Here is a 19,982-nt window from a genome sequence, read left to right on the forward strand (position 1 = left end):
ACCTAGGATGGATATTTTTGCCCGCCTTCAGATCTCCAGAGCCTGGAATAGTGTCTGGCACATAGCAGGCACTCAGGAAATATTTGTTGAAGAAAGAATGAATGAATGTCTGGGATTATAGCCTCTATAACTTTGCCCCCAAATATCTGGTTAGGGGAGATCAAAAATAATACAGAACAAACCAAAGAGAAAAACCCATTGGGGCAAAACCCACGGTTTCCAACAGTAAATTCTTGACCTTTTTCTTTCCCTTTCCAACATTGTCTGTAAAAAGAAAAAAGGTTAAAAAAAAAAAAAAAACCCACCAATTACCTCTGAGATGAGACTTAATATGCCAAGTTTTTGCCTAGAGCACATTTTTACAGCTGAGTAATAAACCCCAGAAAAACATGCCTTACGACAGAAACACTGAACGTCGTGTGTTCCAACAGGGCCACGGCGGCTGCTAAAATGGAGGAACATACTTGTCAAAGGAAGAAAGAAAAAAGGAAGAAGAATTGGATTAGATAAATATTTACCTAAAGAAGCAGTATAAATAAGGAGTTCGGGCTTTCCTTCCCAAACCAGATTTTGTTTTCTACCTAAATCACACTTATGACACTTGGGTCTTCTCAACAGTGAAAATACGTGGCTGACTAACCGTGTGGGAAGCTTGAGAGAAACAGATTTTTATGTGTTCGTCCCCTTTGCGAGCTGCTAGAGGGTCCCACAGATTCACGTGAGAGATGGGTATAAATACCACGTCTTGATCGCCATATTTCCAGAGAGACTCTAGAAGGAAACATTTTCCAGGAAAAGGAATTATTTGGGCTACAAGAGAACTCGAGTTGAACTCAAGAGACTGAAATGCGAAACAGACTTCATCCTGATAAAAGCTGATGAAGCTTCAGCAAATGGCTCGCTCTAGCTTAGCCGTAGTTTCCTCACCGGTATATAGGGAGGAGAAAGCCAAGGGTGAGATGGTAGCATGTGGTCACCACGCCTTCTCATCATATGTGCAGCCGCTGGCTGGCAGGGAAGCCTCTGTGAAACGGGTCCCCAGATTCTAACTGAGCCTGATCATGCAGGATAGATACGAAATGGATTTAGGGAAATAGAAGGATGAACATTAAACCCATCATGGTCCTTTCCGGAAGCACATGGAAGGATGCATCTTACCAAAAATCACACCAACAAAATAAGTTCCAGCCAAATTCAACTTCGAGTGGCTTTTTGAGACTTTTTTTATTTTTAAATTTGAAAAGTACAGGAACATTCAGGAAGATTTCGAAACAAACTCACAGAATATCCCACGACTCCAACACCCCTAATTATTCTCCGTCTGCATATTTTCTTTCTGCCCATGTGTGGCCTGCATCTGCCCCTTGTAATGGGAAACATGCTCCATGAAAAACAGGTCAGCCCCAAAACACTGAGCTTTTTCCCTTTATTTATGTGTTTATTTTACTACATTTATAAACAGATCTGAGGGGACTCCCTTCCCTTCAACACCAATTCGTTTTTGTTTTGTTTGTTTGTTTTTAACTTAATTTTTTATTTAAAATTTTTATTTCTTTTTGTTTTAATGGGACACCAATTGGTTTCGAGCTCCCTTTCACCACGGAAGTTAAGTCCCTTGTCCCAACCACTGCCGGTCGCAGGGGTGACATGGCTGATGTCAGTAACTGGCCAAGCTGGCTCTTCCTTCACTGCGCATGCGTCCCAGAGCCTCTGCAGCTGCGTGTTTTCTAGTAGCGCTTGGCTTCCATGGCTGGGCATTGCCTAGGTAACCAATGGCCAGCCGCAGAAATGGACTGGGGTGGGAACAGAAGCGCAATTCCCATCACCCATCCTCCTCCTCAAAGAGCCAGCTGGTCTCTGGTTTTCAAAAATATCACCTTCATTTACTACGTGCCTACTCTACGCCAAGAATGTGGCAGGTGCTTGCTCTCCTTCATCACTAATGCTCCCAACAACTATTTGAGTTCAGTGTTTTCACCACCCCATTCTACAGATGAGGAAACTGAGGTTCAGAGAGGTTAAGTGACTTGACCAAGGTCACAGAGCCCCACATTTCTGTCTGAGTAACCCCAAAGCCTATACTCTCCCTCTAGCACTCTGCAACCATACCCTGGTCAGAGCTGGTAAACTAGAAGACAGAATCTGCTTCTTCCAAGAGAAGAGCTGGCCATTGGTTTGAGGACCCACTATCAAAACCAGAATGGATAGTTAATTTCCGTTCCACCCCTCACATTTTAATCCACACCCAGGATTGCTAAGTACTTCTATTTGATGCCCATGAGCTTGGAGAGCCTTGTGACTGCTCAAGAATCAGTTATGAGGTCACGCAAGGGTCGAAATCTCAGCGTCTGGGCCCAAGCTGGCCCACATTTTGCTCCATGGAGAATGGAGCTAATTATGAAGTCAGATGGACCTGGACCCATTGTCAAGGAAAACTTACCACACTCTCTTGGACCATTTAAGGGCTGAGCAAACACAGTGGCTGGATGGGTCGTTCTGTACTGATGACAATCTCGGGTTTTCCCCAGGCCCTGGAACCCTGCCTCACCTTCCCGTAGGGCTGGGGAAACCCTTTAGAACAAGATGGCCCCATCCCTGGACTCCAGGGCTTCCCAGGGCCCTACAGGCACCACAGGGGCCTGCGAGAAAATAAGTCTTGCATTCAATTCTGGGGTTGGCGAAAACAAGAGTCAGAAAAACACACAGAGAGAAAGAGAGAACAGCAGAGCAAAGAGAGAGGAGAAGAGGGAACTGGAGAATAACTGTCCAGGGTGCGTTCACAGCAGCCTGGACCTGCCGAGCCCTTTTCCAGAAATCCAAGCCTTTGAATATTGTTGTTGTTGCTTCTGACACACCTGTTGCCAGGTGCTCCATAGGTTAAAAAGCAAGTCAGTGAGGACCGGATGAAACAGTGCTGCTAACGATCAAGCTGCTTTGGAAGTCCCCAGTGATTTAACTGGCAAGGCTGGCTCCAAGGTTCACTGTGCACGGAAGCGTCTGTCCCCCTGCCCTGCCCCCTTACCCAGGCCCAGAGCAGACATTCCTGTTCTAAGTAGCCTGTTGCATTGGCCCAGGACTCCTGACATGTGAGGCCACTGAAACAGAGCTTGGAAAACTTGGAGTGGATTGTCACAAAGGAGCATGATAAACAGCAGGAGGGGCACATGACGACAGGCCCCACTCCATCTCCTTACTGTGCCATCAGACCCCAGATGCCAGCAGGATATGCCTCTAGCCCAGGATGTATGAACCAGCGTCTCTACTTCTTTACTCAGTTCCCTCCCCACCTCTCCATTCCCAAAGCTACTCCTCTCTTCCCAGAAGCCTTGCAAAAGCCTCCTCACCGGTTTCGCTTCCAGTGTTCCGCCCCCCTCCCCATTTTCCTCCATGCTCCCCCAGGGAGTTTCCCAGTTGGGCAGGGAACTCTATTACGTCCCTGGAAGAAATTAAAACGGAGCCATGACACCCAGTTCTGGCAGCACTGGGGGGTGGGAGATGGATGCTGCTGCTGGAAAGTGCGCTGCAGCAGGGGCTCCAAAAGAGAATCCGGCAATATCGGTTCAGATTAAAAACACATATGCTTGTTTCCAGCAATCTCTGTTTCAGAAATTAAATCTTTAAAAATAAGAGAGCGAGTATGAAGGTTTGCAAGGATTTCTTTTTCCCCCAAGAATTGTTAATCCCAGTTATGTTTATTTACTCCCAGGTATGCTGGATGGCAAAGCAGAAACAGACGGATGGAGAGTCCGTGTTTCCCGGAAAATAAGACCTAACTGGACAATCAGCTCTAATGCGTCTTTTGGAGCAAAAATTAATATAAGGCCCAGTATATTATATTATATTATATTATGTTATATTATATTATATTATTATACTATATTATATTATAAGACCTAGTCTTATATTATAGTAAAATAAGACCAGGCCTTACATTAATTTTGGCTCCAAAAGACGCATTAGAGCTGATGGTCTGGCTAGGTCTTATTTTTGGGGAAACACGGTTATTAACTGCTTGCACGTCTTTCACTTGGTTTATTGGTTATGGCAAATATCTATTGCTTTTGAACTTCTCAAAGGAGAATGTAATAAAAGACCCCTAGGGCCACTCACCCACGGATTGGTACAGAAAAGCCGAACTCCAGCTTTCTATGGAAAGTCTCCTGATTTTTACATGTTGGCAATTTGGTCAGATGTTTAATAAATTGTCTTCAGGCCAAGACTGTGAGAATGAAAGAAGAGAATTCTGCCAGATGAATCCGGCCCTGGGGCCACCCTGTTGACATCTGGTGGCGTAACTGAGCTTGACAAGGCTATCTTTCCAGTAGACTGGAAGATTCCTAAGGGCAGGACCTGTCTGGGTAGTGTTTGTTTTCAAGGGGTATCACTAACCCAGCACACAGCTGCCTGGGGAAAAGAGGGAGACATGCAGGGAGGAAGGGAGGGGTACAGGGAGGGAGGATGAAAGAAAGGAAAAAGGATAGATCAGGCAACGTGTCTAATCATTTTTGAAGAGGACAGATGAAAACATTTCCGGCCTTATTTGCAACTTACAGGTGTCTTCATTTTGCCTGCAGAGTACAGTGATGTTCTCGGAACATCCTGGAAGTATCCTCAGGGAAACGACAGTCTGCATATCTGACACTGAAGTTGAGCCAGTTGATCAAGGGTAAGCGACTTTTAAACAGAACTCAGCTTTCAAAGAGTTCTCCCCGCCTTAACAATTACTACTAAGCCTGCAGATAGCCAGGCCCAGGGCAAATAACCCCTTGTTTTGACCAAGTTCTTCCATCACTGTTTATTAATAACACTAACAAGCCCATTCACCCAGTGCGGTGTGGTCCTCTGTTATCTCCGTAGCACATTCCTTCTGCAAGCCTTCAAGACTGGCATGATCCTATCCCCCAGCTTCACAGATATGGAACCCACGGTCCAGAGAGGGCACGCAACTTGCCTAAGATGACCCAGCCAGGAGGAGGAGAGGCAGGGTTGCCATGGGATTTTGTGGCATTGGAAATGCAGGGTTCTCTCCTGCAAACAAGTGTCCAGCACCTTTCACGCGCCCACCCCATGACTGTTGGATGATCATAACGAATGTAATGATTGTTGGTCTGATCCAAGTACCGTCAGTGGTGTTAATAATTAATGCCAACTTCAAATAAACTCTCATCTTAAACAAACCCAAAGAGTGACTTGTAAAGGGACGTGTGTGTCACATTATTATGTATCAACCACAGAGGGGTCGACTCTGAGAATAAGCAGAGTGGAAGCAAGATTCTGCTGTGATTTCCTAGCTCGGCGCCGCTGCCTCCGCAAGACAGGCCTGGTGCTTTGACCACCTCATGGCCCAGGTGTCCAGGTTGAACCGAGACAGCCTCCTGAGTAGAATGGGGGGAAGAACAGATCCCTGCAAACAGAATGACCCTCTTGGCCAGTGCCTGGATGCTGCTTCCTGCCAGGTCCAGGTCTCTCTACCGTCATTCTCGGAAGGGCTGTGCCACCACTTGGGCAAAACCTCCTCTGGCTGCCCAAATGCCCCGAGGATTCTTAGCAAATGTCATTTTCATAAGCTCCTCACGACTGCCCACCCCAACAGCGCTGGCTCCAATTGTATCTAACAATTACCCACAAGGTTGCCTCCCAGGCCTCTCATCTGCCCCGAGTCTCCTCCCCTCTGACATAGGTGCAGGGAACAGGAGGGCACTGGCTACTCCTCACATTTTAGATCCACAATCTCATTTAATCCAATTTTCGGATGGAGGGAATGAGGTTCAGCTCAGAGAACCTGGGGGACTTGCCCCAGGACGCACAGCTGGCGCAGGATAAAATGGGGGTTCTAACCAGCCCCCCACCTCCTGTGCTCTTTGCACCCTATGTCCTCACCTTCCTGGGGACCTCGGTCAGAACTAGGAGCAAAGGGAGTTCTTTCACTCACTCAACTCACTCCTTTACCATAGAACCACAGAATCAGGAGAGACGTGAAATGCAACTACCCACCCCTCATTTTGCCAGTGAGGGAACGGACCTGTTTCGAGTCACCAGCAAGAGAGTGACATGTGGGGATGAGAACCCCTGCTTCTTGGCTGTGGTCCAGGTCTTTTCCCTTCACTCTCCCCACCCCCTTCCCAGGCCCCCAAAGATTGCAATCCCATTAGCAAAAAGCCATGAGCTGTGGAAAAGGGGAAAAGTGCCAATTTTCTCAAGCTACACTATACACAGGCTATTAAAGTTATGAGCCAGTATCATCCTTATGAAGAAAGAAGGCCTAACTATATTTAAAGTTTGTAGATCTAATAAAATTCTTCTTCTATTTAAATGGTGGTGACTATTCTTTTCTAGGGCCAGAGGGTGGGTAGAGGATGGGAAGAGAATGACCTCTTTTCAAATGCACAATTAAAAAGAGAAATTATATTTATCCAGATTGTCCATGTCTGAGAATCAGATTCCCCTTCAGTACAATGAAGGTAATAATAGTATCTGCCAAATAGGGTTAGTGTGAGGATTATATGAGTTAGTACCTGTCACGTACTCAGGACAGGGTCTGGCAAGCAGTAAGAGCTCAGAGAGCAACCACTGCTCTTGGGGGGGGGGGGGACCTCAAACTATCAGTTTCTATTTTTCTAAATACATTTCGGTCATTTTCTTTCCTATTGGGTAAACACACCCTTGTCTTAGAAAATCTGGGAATTGCAGCAAAATCAAGATACCACTGAAGGGAGCCAATGACGTAACAGGGGGGTGCTGCTTGCTTCAAGCCAGAGGACAAGAGAATGTGCTGTGGAGGATGATGAAGGCCAGCCAGGGCGGGGTTCGGGGTCAGAGTCACCTGGGGTCAACTGTTTACTGGATCGCTAAGTGGCTGCCTGACCTTGGGCGGGGAACTACCTCCCCAACGCTGTTTCCATCTGTAAAATGAGTCACTTCTTACAGGGGAACGTGAAGATGAATTGAAAGGCTACTGAGTTAAGGGTTTGGGGGCAAAATGAGCGCTGTTTTCCCTTGTGGACAATTCAAAAATCTGTCCCCTCCCCGCAAGAATCCAGCCTGAGTTCCAATTGTTAAGACCCGAAGACTCCCCCCTCCCAACTCAAGGATCGCTCCAAGTCACGAAGGTGACCTCCGCAGCCGGTGGGCGGCCCTACAGTCTCGGCCACTGCTTCCTGGATTTATTCATTTACTTAACCAATATTTATTGAGCCCCTCACTGTGCTGGGGCTCTTCCCGGCGCCAGACACGGTTCTGTGCGCGCATGACAAAACCCAGGGACCCTGAAATGAGATCTCCGTGGATCCAGGCCCGGGGAGGCCGAGTCTCCGCCTCAGAGGGTCCCCGAGTCTGGAAGGCGCAGGGCGGCTCCGGAGCAGAACCGAAACGTCCCCTTGCCGGATTCCCTTGTGGCCTCTGCAGGTGGCCGCACCTCTCTGAGCGGCAGTTACCTCGTTGGGGAAATGGGGTGATGGACAAAAAGGGGCAGAGAGAGGGAGTAAGAGAGAGCGGGAATCTCCGCGTCCCAGTGCCACCGGGCTGAGCGAGATATCTTGGAGGTGAACGCGCTTTGCGATGCCTGAAAGCTATAGCTGCGCAGTTAGCGCAGGACCGCGGCGAGGGGCCTCCCTGAGCACGGGGACACGCGGCCGTCTCCCAAGGCTGGCACCAGCCAGGGTCCCAACGGCTCCCCTAGGAACTGCTAACAAAATTCGGAATAATTGCAACTAACTGTCTTCATCCTCCAGGTAAAGCAAACCTTGCTTACTCCTCACCAGGCAACTGGGGGTGGAGCAATTGGAAGAGATTGTTTTCCTTAATTAGAAAAATATAATTATGTCCATTAAGTAACTCCCCCAGTTCACTTTCCCCCTCCTCCACCATGCCCAGTGCACTGCATTTTGAAGCTGAAACACTGTGGAGGCCACCGAACAAGAGAGAGTTCAGATTCCTGCCCGACTATTTGGGAGAACAGGGTCCTGGGTGCCCCGCTGTCACTGAGCTCCCACCAGACTCAACAGTCCCATCTGCCAAGTAGGAAGAAAATGGAAATAGTAGATACTGTGTTGCTGTGAGCCATTCCAGATGCCTCGCCTCCCACCTTTACAACTGCTGCCTTGGGCAAAATACATAAATTTTAGAATCAGCCAAACATTGATTGGAATTTCTGCCAGGTATTTACTAGTTGTGTGAAACTCTGGAGTAGCCTTAAGCTTCAATTTTCCCCTGCTTAAGGAGGAATCAGGGCCTCTACATCACAGGGTTGCTTGAGGACCACGAGGGAGCTGACAGTTACCCAACCTGATGCAAACCTCCTCTCGGCCCAGCCCAGGATGGGTGCTTTTCCTGGTTTTACAAAGGGCACTGAGACGGAACAGGGGCTGGGGTTCCACAGAGAGCTGTGAGGGGCAGGGCCGTCCAGGACGGCTGATCTGGGTCAGTCAGACTGCAGCCACCCAGCCTCCTGGAACCACCACTGCCAGGGGCTCTTCGGGTGTCTCTGTGCACTCGAATCGATGCCTGGACCCTGCCCTGAACTTTCCTCCAGTGTGGGCAGGAGGTGCCATCGAGATGTGCCCAGGCGCTGGGAAGCTGCAGATGCTCCCAGCTGTGCGGCTAACCCATTTCTCCCCTTAATCCCCACCCCTCACTAGACAGAACTGCCAATCTGGTTCCTTTACAAGAGGTGGGAGTTAAAACGTGAGGCTCAAAGAAGTTGCAGTCTCAGGCCTCAAATCGCCCAACATTGGGTCACGGGGCCCCAGAAGTGTGTGACGCCAGGCAGATCTATTGAAGGGGGGGAGTGAACAAATAATATCAATAAGGATTTGCAAGATGATAATACCATCTATTTACTGAGTGGCTGACGTTCCCATATCACAGATGAGGAAACCACGGTGCAGAGGGTGGAGGGATTTGTCCACAGTCCCAGAGGAAACACCGCGCCTCACACCTGTTGAAAGCCAGCAAGGCTCCCGGAGCCAGAACAGCCACTCCTGAGCCCTGGGCGCTGCGCGGCCACACTCGGTTTTTAGTAAGGCTTCTCACCTGGGCCTCACCAGCGACACTATAGGCCGGGCATTAGTGTGCCATTTTCTGAAAAGGGTTATTTACTAAGATCCCCCAATGCAGGGATGGTGGCCGATAGCAAGAAGCAGGGCTGAATTTGAATACGGAACTACAGACGGAGCAGAGCTTGGGATCTTTCCCTTCTGCGACCCTCACACCGGCTGTGGCCAGGAACAACCGGAAGTCTCCGAGAACTGGCCCTTCCTGTCAAGACTGCCACCTACGACCTAGACCTATGAGAGGCACCTGGGTCTGCTGCCATTTCTCCCCCTCCCTCCCCAGCATATCCTGTCCTGGCTTCTTCCAGGGAACAATGTCGAATTAGGCTCAACCCACAGCAGCTGTCAGGCCGGCCTCTCTCGTGTCCCTGCCTTCACTTCCTCATCTGTAAAGTGGGAGCCGACGGAAGCTCCGGCTTCGGGCACCTTGTGTAATCTGCGGACGCTTCGGCAAAGGCCCTTCTCCCCAGGCCCGACTTGGGCCTGGACTCAGTGGGCAGGCGGGGGGCCCTAGGAAACCGTCCAGAACTTCACAAGCAAGGGGTTTGTCCCCACAAAGAACCTCAAGCAGTGACCCTGAATGCCCACCTACCCCCCCCATCCTGCTCTGGAACCCGGTAAGTCATCGCTCAAATGCCTGGAAATACGTCCACTTCCGCGACGCCTGGTGTTCCCCAGTCCTCGTCCTCACTGCACAGGTAAGAAAAATGTGCTCAGAGAGGGGCAGCCTTCTGCCCGAGGTCACACAGCGAATGGCTGGGGTTGGAGGAGTGGGGAGCGGCGATGTGGAATTCCAGGCGGACGTTGGCGCCCGCTTGTCTGCCCGCTTCTGATACCCAGGTTCGAGAGAATAGGCCGCTAACGAGCGGCCCATTAGGAGGAATTGTCACTCCTCTGGGAGCGAGGTTGTCCCATTAGGGCGAATTGTCATTCCTCCTGGAGCGAGGTTGTCCCGGCTCCGCGCAGGCTGAGTGCCGGGGCCGAGAGCAATTAACGCGGCTCCGGCGCGGGCAGCCGCCTCTGCCCCGGGCAGCCGGGGCGGGGCGGGGGCGGGGCGCCCGGCGCGGCTGGAGCCGGTCACCCGGCGCAGCCCCTTCCCCCGGAGCCCGCCTTTCATCTCCCCGCGCCTGGCGCCTGCCCGCAGCCCTGGCCCGTCTACCGCCCCCTCCTCCGCCCCTCCCCCGCCTCCTAGCCGCCGGGATCCAGCGATCGGTCCTGGGGTTGCAAACGGTACGGTCGGCGTGCCCTCCTCCTCCACGGTTGCCCTCCTCCACGGCAAGGAGTGTTTTCTCTGGAGACTTGCGGTGCGCGTGCGTCGCTGCCCCACGCAGGGCCCCAGAGCGTGCGAAATGCCCCTGGTGCCTGGGCACTTGGAGTGCTGCGGCTGTGCGCGCAGGGCCCTGTATCGCGCGGGGCGATCCCCGGGTCCCCCACTTCCTACCTGCGTGGCCTTGCGCAGAACAGTAAGCGCATCTTAGCCTTGGGCTTTTCATCTGTGAAATGGAGAAAATAATCTCCGCACAGAGCGGTGTGTTGGATGAACAAAATGAGGTCCAGGAGAACAGGTCCAGGCACTAAGGCTTCGTGCAGAGTTGACAGTCAGTGGTGACAGAGTTTCGAAAGGCAACCCCACTTTTCTGCCGGCGAGTATGTCACCGGGAACTAGCCTTTACTGAATGCCCCCTAAGTACCAAAGCCAGCCCTCCGCTGAGGGACAACAGGTACCCTGCTAAGGGACCACGCACTTTTCAGGCCGAGCCACAGCCTCCAAGATTTTACAAAGAACCCACCGTGAACTCCGTGAGCGCGGACGATGCGCTTCATTTGGGGTATCTGGCAGAGAGACAGCATTCGATACATTGTTACTGCTTTTGATATACAATACTTTTTACTGATCTCCTACATCTTCTAGTTACTTTATAGCCTATTCAATTTAATGACCACAAGAACCGTCCCAGATAGGGGTTATTCGCTCTATTTTTGAGATAAAAAAGCAGGCCTAAGGCGAAGTAAGGCGCCCAAGATCGCAGGGCCAGGAAGAGGTGAATAAAATGATCCGAAAACACAGCCAACGCAGGATGGCTTTGCACAGATGGGGCTTTCCATAAAAGGTTCGAGCTGTGTTGAGTTCCAGCAGAGGTGAGACCCTTTCTTGAATTGTCTCCACTCCAGCAGGGAGCTGAGAGCTGGCAGGAGAGAAGTTGGGCAGGCTGGTTGCCCCCTGGGCATCTCTCCTGCTCACAGCCAGAGCTTGGCACCCTGGCTTTGAGCACCAGTTTCTTTTTTTCTTTAATATCTACCATTTTCGTATTTCTGGCTTCATAAATGTCTTTGTGTGAACATCAGAATCTGAGACTAGTGAGGAGAATCTAGCTTCTCCTCACCCTGAAATGTTCATCAAACTGAAAAAGCGCCAGTAGCATTCACTTTTATTTTAATTTCCCAGGAATGAGCCTGTGCCCCTAAATTGACAAATATTAACCAGGAGTTTTCAGGAACAATTATAAAACAGTGGCTGGGGACAGCCCAACTGAAAGCTGAACCCTTTTGTACACTGTGGCAGCTGAGGGCTAAATGAATTTCAGTCTTGCTTCCAAATTAGAGCCTGCACCTTGCTGGGTATCTCTGTAAAGCACAGAACTTAATCTGGATTTACCTGTACAGTATGTGAGATGCATATCAAGCCAACTATCATCAAGGATGACTCAAGGGGAAAATGCATACATGTCCAGATAGCTTTCATAGTTGTTGTTTTTTTCTTTTTAACTTTCTCTGATTTTCCACTTTGTTGAAAAAAAAGAAAAAGAATGTGCTTGTTCCTAGTGGGGAGATAGGGACCTGGAGGTTTTAGGAAACTGTGGTTAGAACTTCTTTTTCACTTTTTCAGGACCCTTTCTAATCACATTGAATTAACTGGCCAGTGCAGGTTGTTTTTATTCTGTGAGATTCAGGTAATGCCTGTTTGGTTATCCTGAGCCAGCAGAGTTTCACTCCAGGCAGAAGTTTGGGGTGAAGGGAACGGCATCAGCGAGGTGCTCTGGCAAACGGTCTGGGGGTCAAGTTCCTAAGACTTTTGAACTGGGAGAGCTTCCTAGCCTTGGTCATTTCAGTAATGACCAACCATGTCCCTTCCTTCCAAGATTCTGGAAACTGTTTAGGAAGCGTGTGCCGTGTGCAAGGCCCTGAGCTGGGAGACTTCTAGCTACGTCCTCATTCACAGGACAATGGCTCAGATGCAGGGAAAGAGTCATCTGAAGCCATGGGTCTTGGATCCGTGGCCTGCAGACATCCCAGGCCTCTGTGCACTTGAAGCTTAGTCTCCGCTTCCTTGCACTGAGACAGTCATCACTAAGGTTTGGGATGTAATTACCCAGGGTATCATTTGGAGTGGGGTGGAATATCAATGTTTCTTTTTTCTTTCTTTTTTTTCAACCAGGTGCAATAAATAAAAATGTGCTTCCCCAAAAGGTCCGCAGGCCCAGGGTGTGCAAACTTGGAACCCCGCATTTCTGAGATTTGCAAGAGGGAGGAAAGCACTAGATATCATTCCTTCCCCCCTCCCCCTCCAAAACAAACATTGGCACCCAAACACACACAATAAACATAGGCTCAGACAAACGCAGGAACACACGATAAATACACAGTCTGCAGAAAAGGGTGCTATAGGAGGCAGCCCGAAGAGGAGATTCAGGGAAAACAAAACACACGGACCCCAAGTTTCTAAGGGTGCGTAGGTTTTCTTTTCGAGTGGAAGACATGGGGACCACTGGTTTGTATTGTCCAGTCGGAACCATTTGAGACAGAGCAGCCCTTGGCCACCTCTCCGGCTAGCTGCAGCCCTTCTTCTAGGGGAGTTGCAGTAACAGCGGACGCTGTTGAGCACTTACAAAGAGCGAAATACTAGTCTAAGTGCCTTGCGTGTAATATTCCCTTTAGCCGGGGGCTGGCTCGTGTTTTTCAGTGCTGGCTCCCAAAGTTGTAAAGTTAGCCCAGCCTCGGCGCGTAGTAGGCACTTCCTAAATGTTTTTGCAATATCAATTGCAGATTATAAACGTGTTCTGGCGGTGAGGGGATGTGATACAGACGCCCGGTACCTTTTAAAAAGAGGGGTCAAAAGAGAGAAGAAATGGGACTTGGCGAACTTCCTCTTTAAATAATCGGCCTTAATTACGCCTTGGACTTTTCAGTTTTGGCGTGATTATAACCCTTGAGGGATCGCCTAATAACAACTCTGCTGACTGCTCCTGTAATTAACTCCTAATTTATTTCAAACAGGGGCGGGGGGGGGGGAGGCCCCAGCCTCTTCCGGAAAAGCCAATCGGAGGAGAGCGTCTGTGACGTCAGCGCCAGGGCCGGCGCGGATTGGCTGAGCCGAGTCTCCCACTTCCCCTTGGAGGAAAGGCACGGCTCCCGGCGCGCCCCTCCCGTCTCCCCCCCAAAAAGTTTGAGTCGCCGCTGCCGGGTTGCCAGCCGAGTCGCGCGCCGAGAGCTCCGTAGGGCAGAGAAGTCATGGCTTCTCCGTCCAAAGGCAATGACCTGTTTTCGTCGGATGAGGAGTGCCCGGCGATGGTGGCCGGCCCGGGCCCGGGGCCTGGGGGCGCCGAGGGGCCGGCGGAGGAGCGCCGCGTCAAGGTCTCCAGCCTGCCCTTCAGCGTGGAGGCGCTCATGTCGGACAAGAAGCCGCCCAAGGAGACGTCCCCACTACCAGCCGAAAGCGCCTCCGCCGGGGCCACCCTGCGGCCACTGCTGCTGCCCGGACACGGCGCCCGGGAATCGCACAGCCCCGGGCCGCTGGTCAAGCCCTTCGAGACCGCTTCGGTCAAGTCGGAAAATTCAGAAGACGGAGCGGCGTGGATGCAGGAACCCGGCAGATACTCGCCGCCGCCAAGTGAGTGCACGCCCGGGCGGGGACGAGGGGTAGGCGGGCGCGGCGGGCAGCGGAGGGAGCCGGGGGCCGGTATTCCAGGCTGGGGGTACGGAGACCCCTCTGCAGTATGCGCCCCGGGAAACGAGCATAGCAGTTCTTGGCCCCTTGTTATCCCCCGAGTTCAGCGCGCCGGCGGCATCCAAGACACCCTGTGGCTAATATCCGCACAGCGCGTGACCCGGAGCCCCTTGCTGTGCGAAGTTGCACACAGTTGCGGACTCGCTTGTCTTTGAAGGGCGAACCCCAGCTGGGTTTGCGGGGTCGCTTGGTTCGGTTTCTCTAGCCCTCAGCCCTGCGCTCCAGCCACTAAACTTATTTTTGTTTCACTGTCCACCGGGGTCTCTTGTCTGGGGAGTGAAGGGGGATCCACGTCTAATGAGCACTCGAATATGTGCCGGGCGACGGCGAGGGTGTCTTAACGCCTTTCAAAGTTCACAACCCTGCGAGTGTACCCTCATTTTAAAGGCAGCTAACTGAAATCCAACCCGATATTGGCTGGAAATCATTACCTTCCATGGGTCCCCCGGGTGTGGAAGCAGGATCCCGCGAAGGGATGGTGGCAGGGAGGACAGTCCCCGCATCCAGCACGTCGCTGATGAGGTCCTGGGCTTCGCTGGGAGCGGGCTGGGGTCTGAAGCGCGCAGATTGCGCTTGGCTCATGGTCATAATTAACAGCATTCCAGCAGAGCTTGAGAGTTTACAAAATGCTGCTCATTAGGAATCCATATCCTGGTCACCCCTGGGACCCCGAAATGTAGGCAGAGGCCCCCGTTTCAAACACCCAGGCTTCATGAGGACTGAACCTGATACAGGTCACCAACAGTGGCTGAATTGGGTGAGGGGCCCTGGTGTCCAAGCCTCGCTCCTCTGTAGGGTGTTCTGGGCACCGATGACGGGTCTCCCCAGAGAGACCCCACAGAGGTCCGGATAGTGGCACCCCGCTTCCTGCCAATGCGGCTGGAGTGCCGAGTCAGGCCAAGGAGAAGTGATTTCTCTTCCAGCTGTAGTATCCAGTTTTGGGCCCTGAATCCTTTTTGCAATTTGGAGAATTCATTCCCTGTAACTTCTTTTACTTCTATCTCCTGACCTTAAAGCTTCCTTACCCGTAACGTACCTCTAGGAAAGGTGAGGGGGGGCTGGGTGCGGAGGAACTTTTTCCAAAGCCAGGAGAACCCCATCTTTGTGTTTCCACCAGTCAGCCCTCAAGCCTGGAGGTGCACTGTAGTTTGTGAACAAAACAAGGCCATATACCCAGGCGTCAGTGGCTGTCCCCTCTGGCACCTCTCTCCACCCTGTTAGAAACTCCAAAAGATTCAAAAGGGTGTGGAGAATAAGGACTCCAAGAATTTAAACCCGAGTTTGCTCAGTGCTTTATAGCACTTTCAACCATATGATCTTATCTGAGCTGTGTGGCAGCAGCTGGCCTCCCAGTAACAGATGAGCAGCAGAGATCAGAGGCATGAACACACCGAGTTTGGGTTTGACATAAAGAAATTGGGGAGCATTTAATGATCAGTGAGCTGGTGGCCGACAGGGCTCTGGACATTCTAAAACTTTGTCCTCTGCGAATACGGGATCAGTATTTACCCATTTTATTGATGGTGAAGTAGAGGCTCCGAAACTCTTAGAGACTTCATGTGTTTCACAGACACTGAGTGCCCGTGTATTCCTAGGCCTGGGTCAATGCCCAGCGGCACATGAAGGTTTCAGGCCTCATAGGGGTGGTGTCCAGAGGTCAGAAATCCCATTTGCTTAGGCCTCGGGCTCTAGGACAGCAATTGCCCACACTTTACTCTGGAAACATCGATACCAGGTAGTGTAGTCGAGCTTCCCTGCTCAGTGAGCCAGGCTTGGGCCCTGGATATGACCTTTCCAGGAGAAAAATCGGAGACTCTGAAGAGGATTTAATTTTAAAACAAAAAGGGGGTTATTGGTGTTTGGGGCCTGGAGATTGCTGTGCTCAGAGCCCTGTGATGGGAACGGTGGGTCCTGGGAGCACCAGACTACCCAGCCTGGGGCGGGAGGCAGCCACCCGCCCGAGCCTGGTTTTGTTATTCGGAGGAAGTAGGATAAATGCTGTTTTGCTTTGTATAATCGCATCCTTCCTCTGGCTGGTTTAAAATGGGGGTTGGGGGGAGGAGGGGTGCGTTGGGAGGAAGCCTCATAACTTTATGGCTTTGATACTTGTGAGCGATCCCAGTCGCCTGGATTTCATAATTCAAATGCAGCCCATAGGAGCAACCAGAATGACTGTGCCTGGACACGGAGTTGCTTCCAAACTTAGAGCAGGATCAAGCAAGGACCCCAGGAGCTTGGTCTCCAAGCGGAGACGGCTGGGTCATCCAGACAGCCTAGCCAGGTTGGTGAAGGCTGAGGGTTTCACAGGTCTCAAATCTCAGAGAACGTTGTTAGTTTATTTGTAAATTAAGGAGCAGGCACCCTGCTCTCTGGTTTACTCAGGGATTAGCGTATACAAAAGATACACTTCTGTGGTTGCTTCTTCCCCACCCCTCTCCCAGATTTCTGTTTTTTCATTGATTGCAGAACACACTACCTTTCTTTTCAGTCACTTACAGCGATGGTTAATAAGGTCACCCTAGGACAGATCCATTTCTTGTTGGAAATGGAGGCTGGGTTGGGACTTGTGCTGTGTCACCCTCAAGTATGAAGTGTAAACTCTTTCTTGGGCCACCAAAGTAACAAAACAAGAAATGCGACATTCTCCCCATGAGTCCTTTGGAGTTATTACTGTGGCTACATTTGGAAAATTAGTATAGCTCATAAAAGCCAAATGCAGAAAATTAATTGTTGAGCATTTTGCCCTGCAGCTCCACACGCCTCCCCCACCTCCCTGGAGGAAGAGAAGGCCCAAGTTAGCTGATGCTACAGAACCACACGGGTGCCTCGTCCTGTGACTTCCTATAATTGAATCCAGTTTAAACATGGAGGCTGGATGGTGTTGGCATACCTTTATTTTGCTTGTTACTCCTCTTTCTAAAGCAGGGCGACAAACTAATCATTTACACATTGGCTCTAAACCATAGAATGCCTGGAGATACTAAGATGTCACCGCATGTGCTGAATTCAGAGGCGGTGGGATTTCTCCTGACATTTACATTTATGGGCGAGAGAATTTTCCCCTCCTTCTTAGTAAAGTTTATACTACAGAAGCACCCGGCCAAAAAACTTTTCCCACATCCAGATCTGTAAAATGACGTTCAGGTTTTATAATCTGTAGACTGGATGGAATGACAGCTGTGTGGTTGTTTATTGCATGGGGCTGCTACCCAATCACAAGATACTATTATTAATTTACCACAGACCTTATCTGCACTTCTGTCCTTCATTGTGTAGATGCTGTGCAGCTTGTCCTGCGGCAGACAGGGGACTGAGTAACCCAGTTTTTTCATAAGACCCCTGTCATGCATCCGAGGAAGTGACGGTTATTATGAGCCCCCCCCCCGCCCCTATTTTAAAGACAAGAGAAATGAAGCTCCAAAGAGATGGGATTTTGTTCTCAGAAACCACTCAGCTTCCTTAACTCATGAGGGGTCTGTTCGTAGATGTTCTATTCCCATTATTCGAATACTGATTGTTTTCCACACAGAAAGTTCTATTACACCATTAAATTCCCCAACTTCTTGTTAAAAGCCTCGATTTTCAAAATAAAACAATTCATCCATTTAAATATGGTCGTTGTCCACTCTTACCCCCTCACTCCCCGAGATACCACACCTGGTTTTGACGGGTATCTTTTTGAGAGCTGAAGAGGGAGGCCGGCACACACACCTGGCGAGGAAGCCACTTGCTGTTGCTAATGCACTCCCCTCTGCTCCCCAGGACACACGAGCCCCACCACCTGCACCCTGCGCAAGCACAAGACCAATCGGAAGCCGCGCACACCCTTCACCACGTCTCAGCTCCTGGCGCTCGAGCGCAAGTTCCGCCAGAAACAGTACCTCTCCATCGCAGAGCGCGCCGAGTTCTCCAGCTCGCTGAACCTCACAGAGACCCAGGTCAAAATCTGGTTCCAGAACCGAAGGGCCAAGGCGAAAAGGCTGCAGGAGGCAGAGCTGGAAAAATTGAAAATGGCTGCGAAACCTATGCTGCCCTCTGGCTTCAGCCTCCCTTTCCCCATCAACTCGCCCCTGCAAGCAGCATCCTTATACGGAGCGTCCTACCCTTTCCATAGACCTGTGCTCCCCATCCCGCCAGTGGGACTCTATGCGACGCCAGTCGGATATGGCATGTACCATCTATCCTAAGGACGACTGCTCAGTAGACTGATGGATGTTTGTTGAAGGGTTCCCCCTCACTCCCCAGGAAGGCAGCATCGAGCCAGCACCCCTGCTCTGCAAACCTTGCTTGCACCACCCTAAGCAGCTAGGCCCAGAGGGCCGCAGCCATAGTTTGAATTCGTTCTTTAGACTGCAGACACCAAGTCCTGTTTCATCTTCAAGGAGATGCCCCCTTCTCCTTTCACAAAGATTGGCTCTGACGGTTTTTATCTATAAATAGATATAATAAAATATAATACATTTTTATACAGCAGACATAAAAATTCAAATTATTTTGAAAGGCAAAATTTATATACGTATATATATATATCAACTTCCTAAAAGAGACTGCTTATGTCCATTTGTTTTTTTTTCTTATGGGGGAGACAAATTATTTGCTAAAATTAATTGCTGAAATTTGGTGATTTTTGACAGGATGATTGGCTTTTGTTTATGGGAAAAAAGAGAGAATTAGACACCATGGGTATAGACAGTAGATATGGAGAGTTTCCTTCAAGTGACGGGACACATCAAGTTTTCAGTTTTACACGCATTAAAAAACTCATTAGATACGACCCTATTGGCCCTATTTTTTTCCCCTCTCCACATTGCCACATTGTTACACATTGTTAAAGTTTTGCTTTTTTTTTTTTTTTTTTTTTTGGTAAGATCAATAAAGGGGATGAGAAGACTGAGGGTGCCTGGGCTAAGGTGGATAGAAGTACTTCCTAAGTCCTCGCAAGGCTGATGCTTAACTCCCCATAATTGGAGAGGGAAAACTTAAAGCATGTTGGGAGGAATTGATGGTTTCTGTGAAATACTAGGTACGTCAAACCTCATACGTTGCAAAAGTGATTGGGGTGGGGGGGGCATATAGTTAATTCTCTGCTTAAAAAAATGTCTTTAACCATTACGTATATGCTAAATATTCTTGGACAATGAATAGATCCAGAAAGAAAAAAAATCATGCTTTCTCTGTGTGTGTACCTATTGTATGTGCTAAACGTATTAGGAAAATTGATAACTTTTTAACGTGTTAGGGGCAGAGGGCAAAGCCATGTTTTGACTTGCTAAAAACGGGGGTGTCACACAGCCCTTTAGCTGCCTGGTGTCTCACCTTCCTATCCATCTCTCCCCTCCCACACCTTCCCCCAACCCCACCAGTATACTTTATCCCTTTGAAAGGGTGTCTTGTATAATTTTATATATTTTATTGAAGAGTTATTTCTTATCTCTTATTCTGAATTAAATTAAACGTTTGTTTTATTGCAGTAAAGTTTGTCCCAACTCATAATTATTTTAAGAGGCACTCGCTGTTCTTAGTTGGGCTTAGCTCAAAAATGCCACCCAGATGGGGGGTAGCTGGTGATTTTTATTATTATTTTAATGTGAATCAATCAAGAGTTGTGGCCAGATTCAGCCTGCGGGGTAGGGTGGGGGGTGGGAGGGGTGGAGAGTCCATTGAAAATAGCAAAATACTTTGAAATATTAACTCCGGCAGTTTAGGTCACTCATGGAAAAGAAGTGGAGCTGCTAAGAGGAGTTTTTCAAACTCCAGTGAAAGATGAGCTTAGATGATGTGGAGCTGAGGGATCCGGCAGAATCTGAGTGGCTTGTAGATGAACAAGGGAAAACCTTGAACTTGAAATTTCCCATCTAAACAAAACACAACAAACTTAAAGCTGAGGGAAAAAAACCCTACAGCTTTTTGCAAATGGGGATGGTGAG

The 19,982-nt window shown here is 49.8% G+C and overlaps 1 protein-coding gene across 1 annotated transcript; it reads left to right on the top strand.

Annotated features, from left to right (window-relative positions):
• The first annotated feature begins 13,437 nt into the window (after positions 1–13,437).
• Positions 13,438–19,525, top strand: MSX2 (msh homeobox 2). The gene is made up of 2 exons (XM_019740194.3): positions 13,438–13,938; positions 17,818–19,525. Exons 1-2 carry the CDS (start codon positions 13,560–13,562, stop codon positions 18,240–18,242), a joined length of 804 nt encoding a protein of 267 aa, XP_019595753.1. The 5' UTR covers positions 13,438–13,559; the 3' UTR covers positions 18,243–19,525.
• Positions 19,526–19,982: the final 457 nt, after the last annotated feature.

Source organism: Rhinolophus sinicus, chromosome 5 (genome assembly GCF_057876585.1).
Source record: "Rhinolophus sinicus isolate RSI-liver-muscle chromosome 5, RSI-T2T, whole genome shotgun sequence".
In the NCBI taxonomy this organism is placed as follows: Eukaryota; Metazoa; Chordata; class Mammalia; order Chiroptera; family Rhinolophidae; genus Rhinolophus; species Rhinolophus sinicus.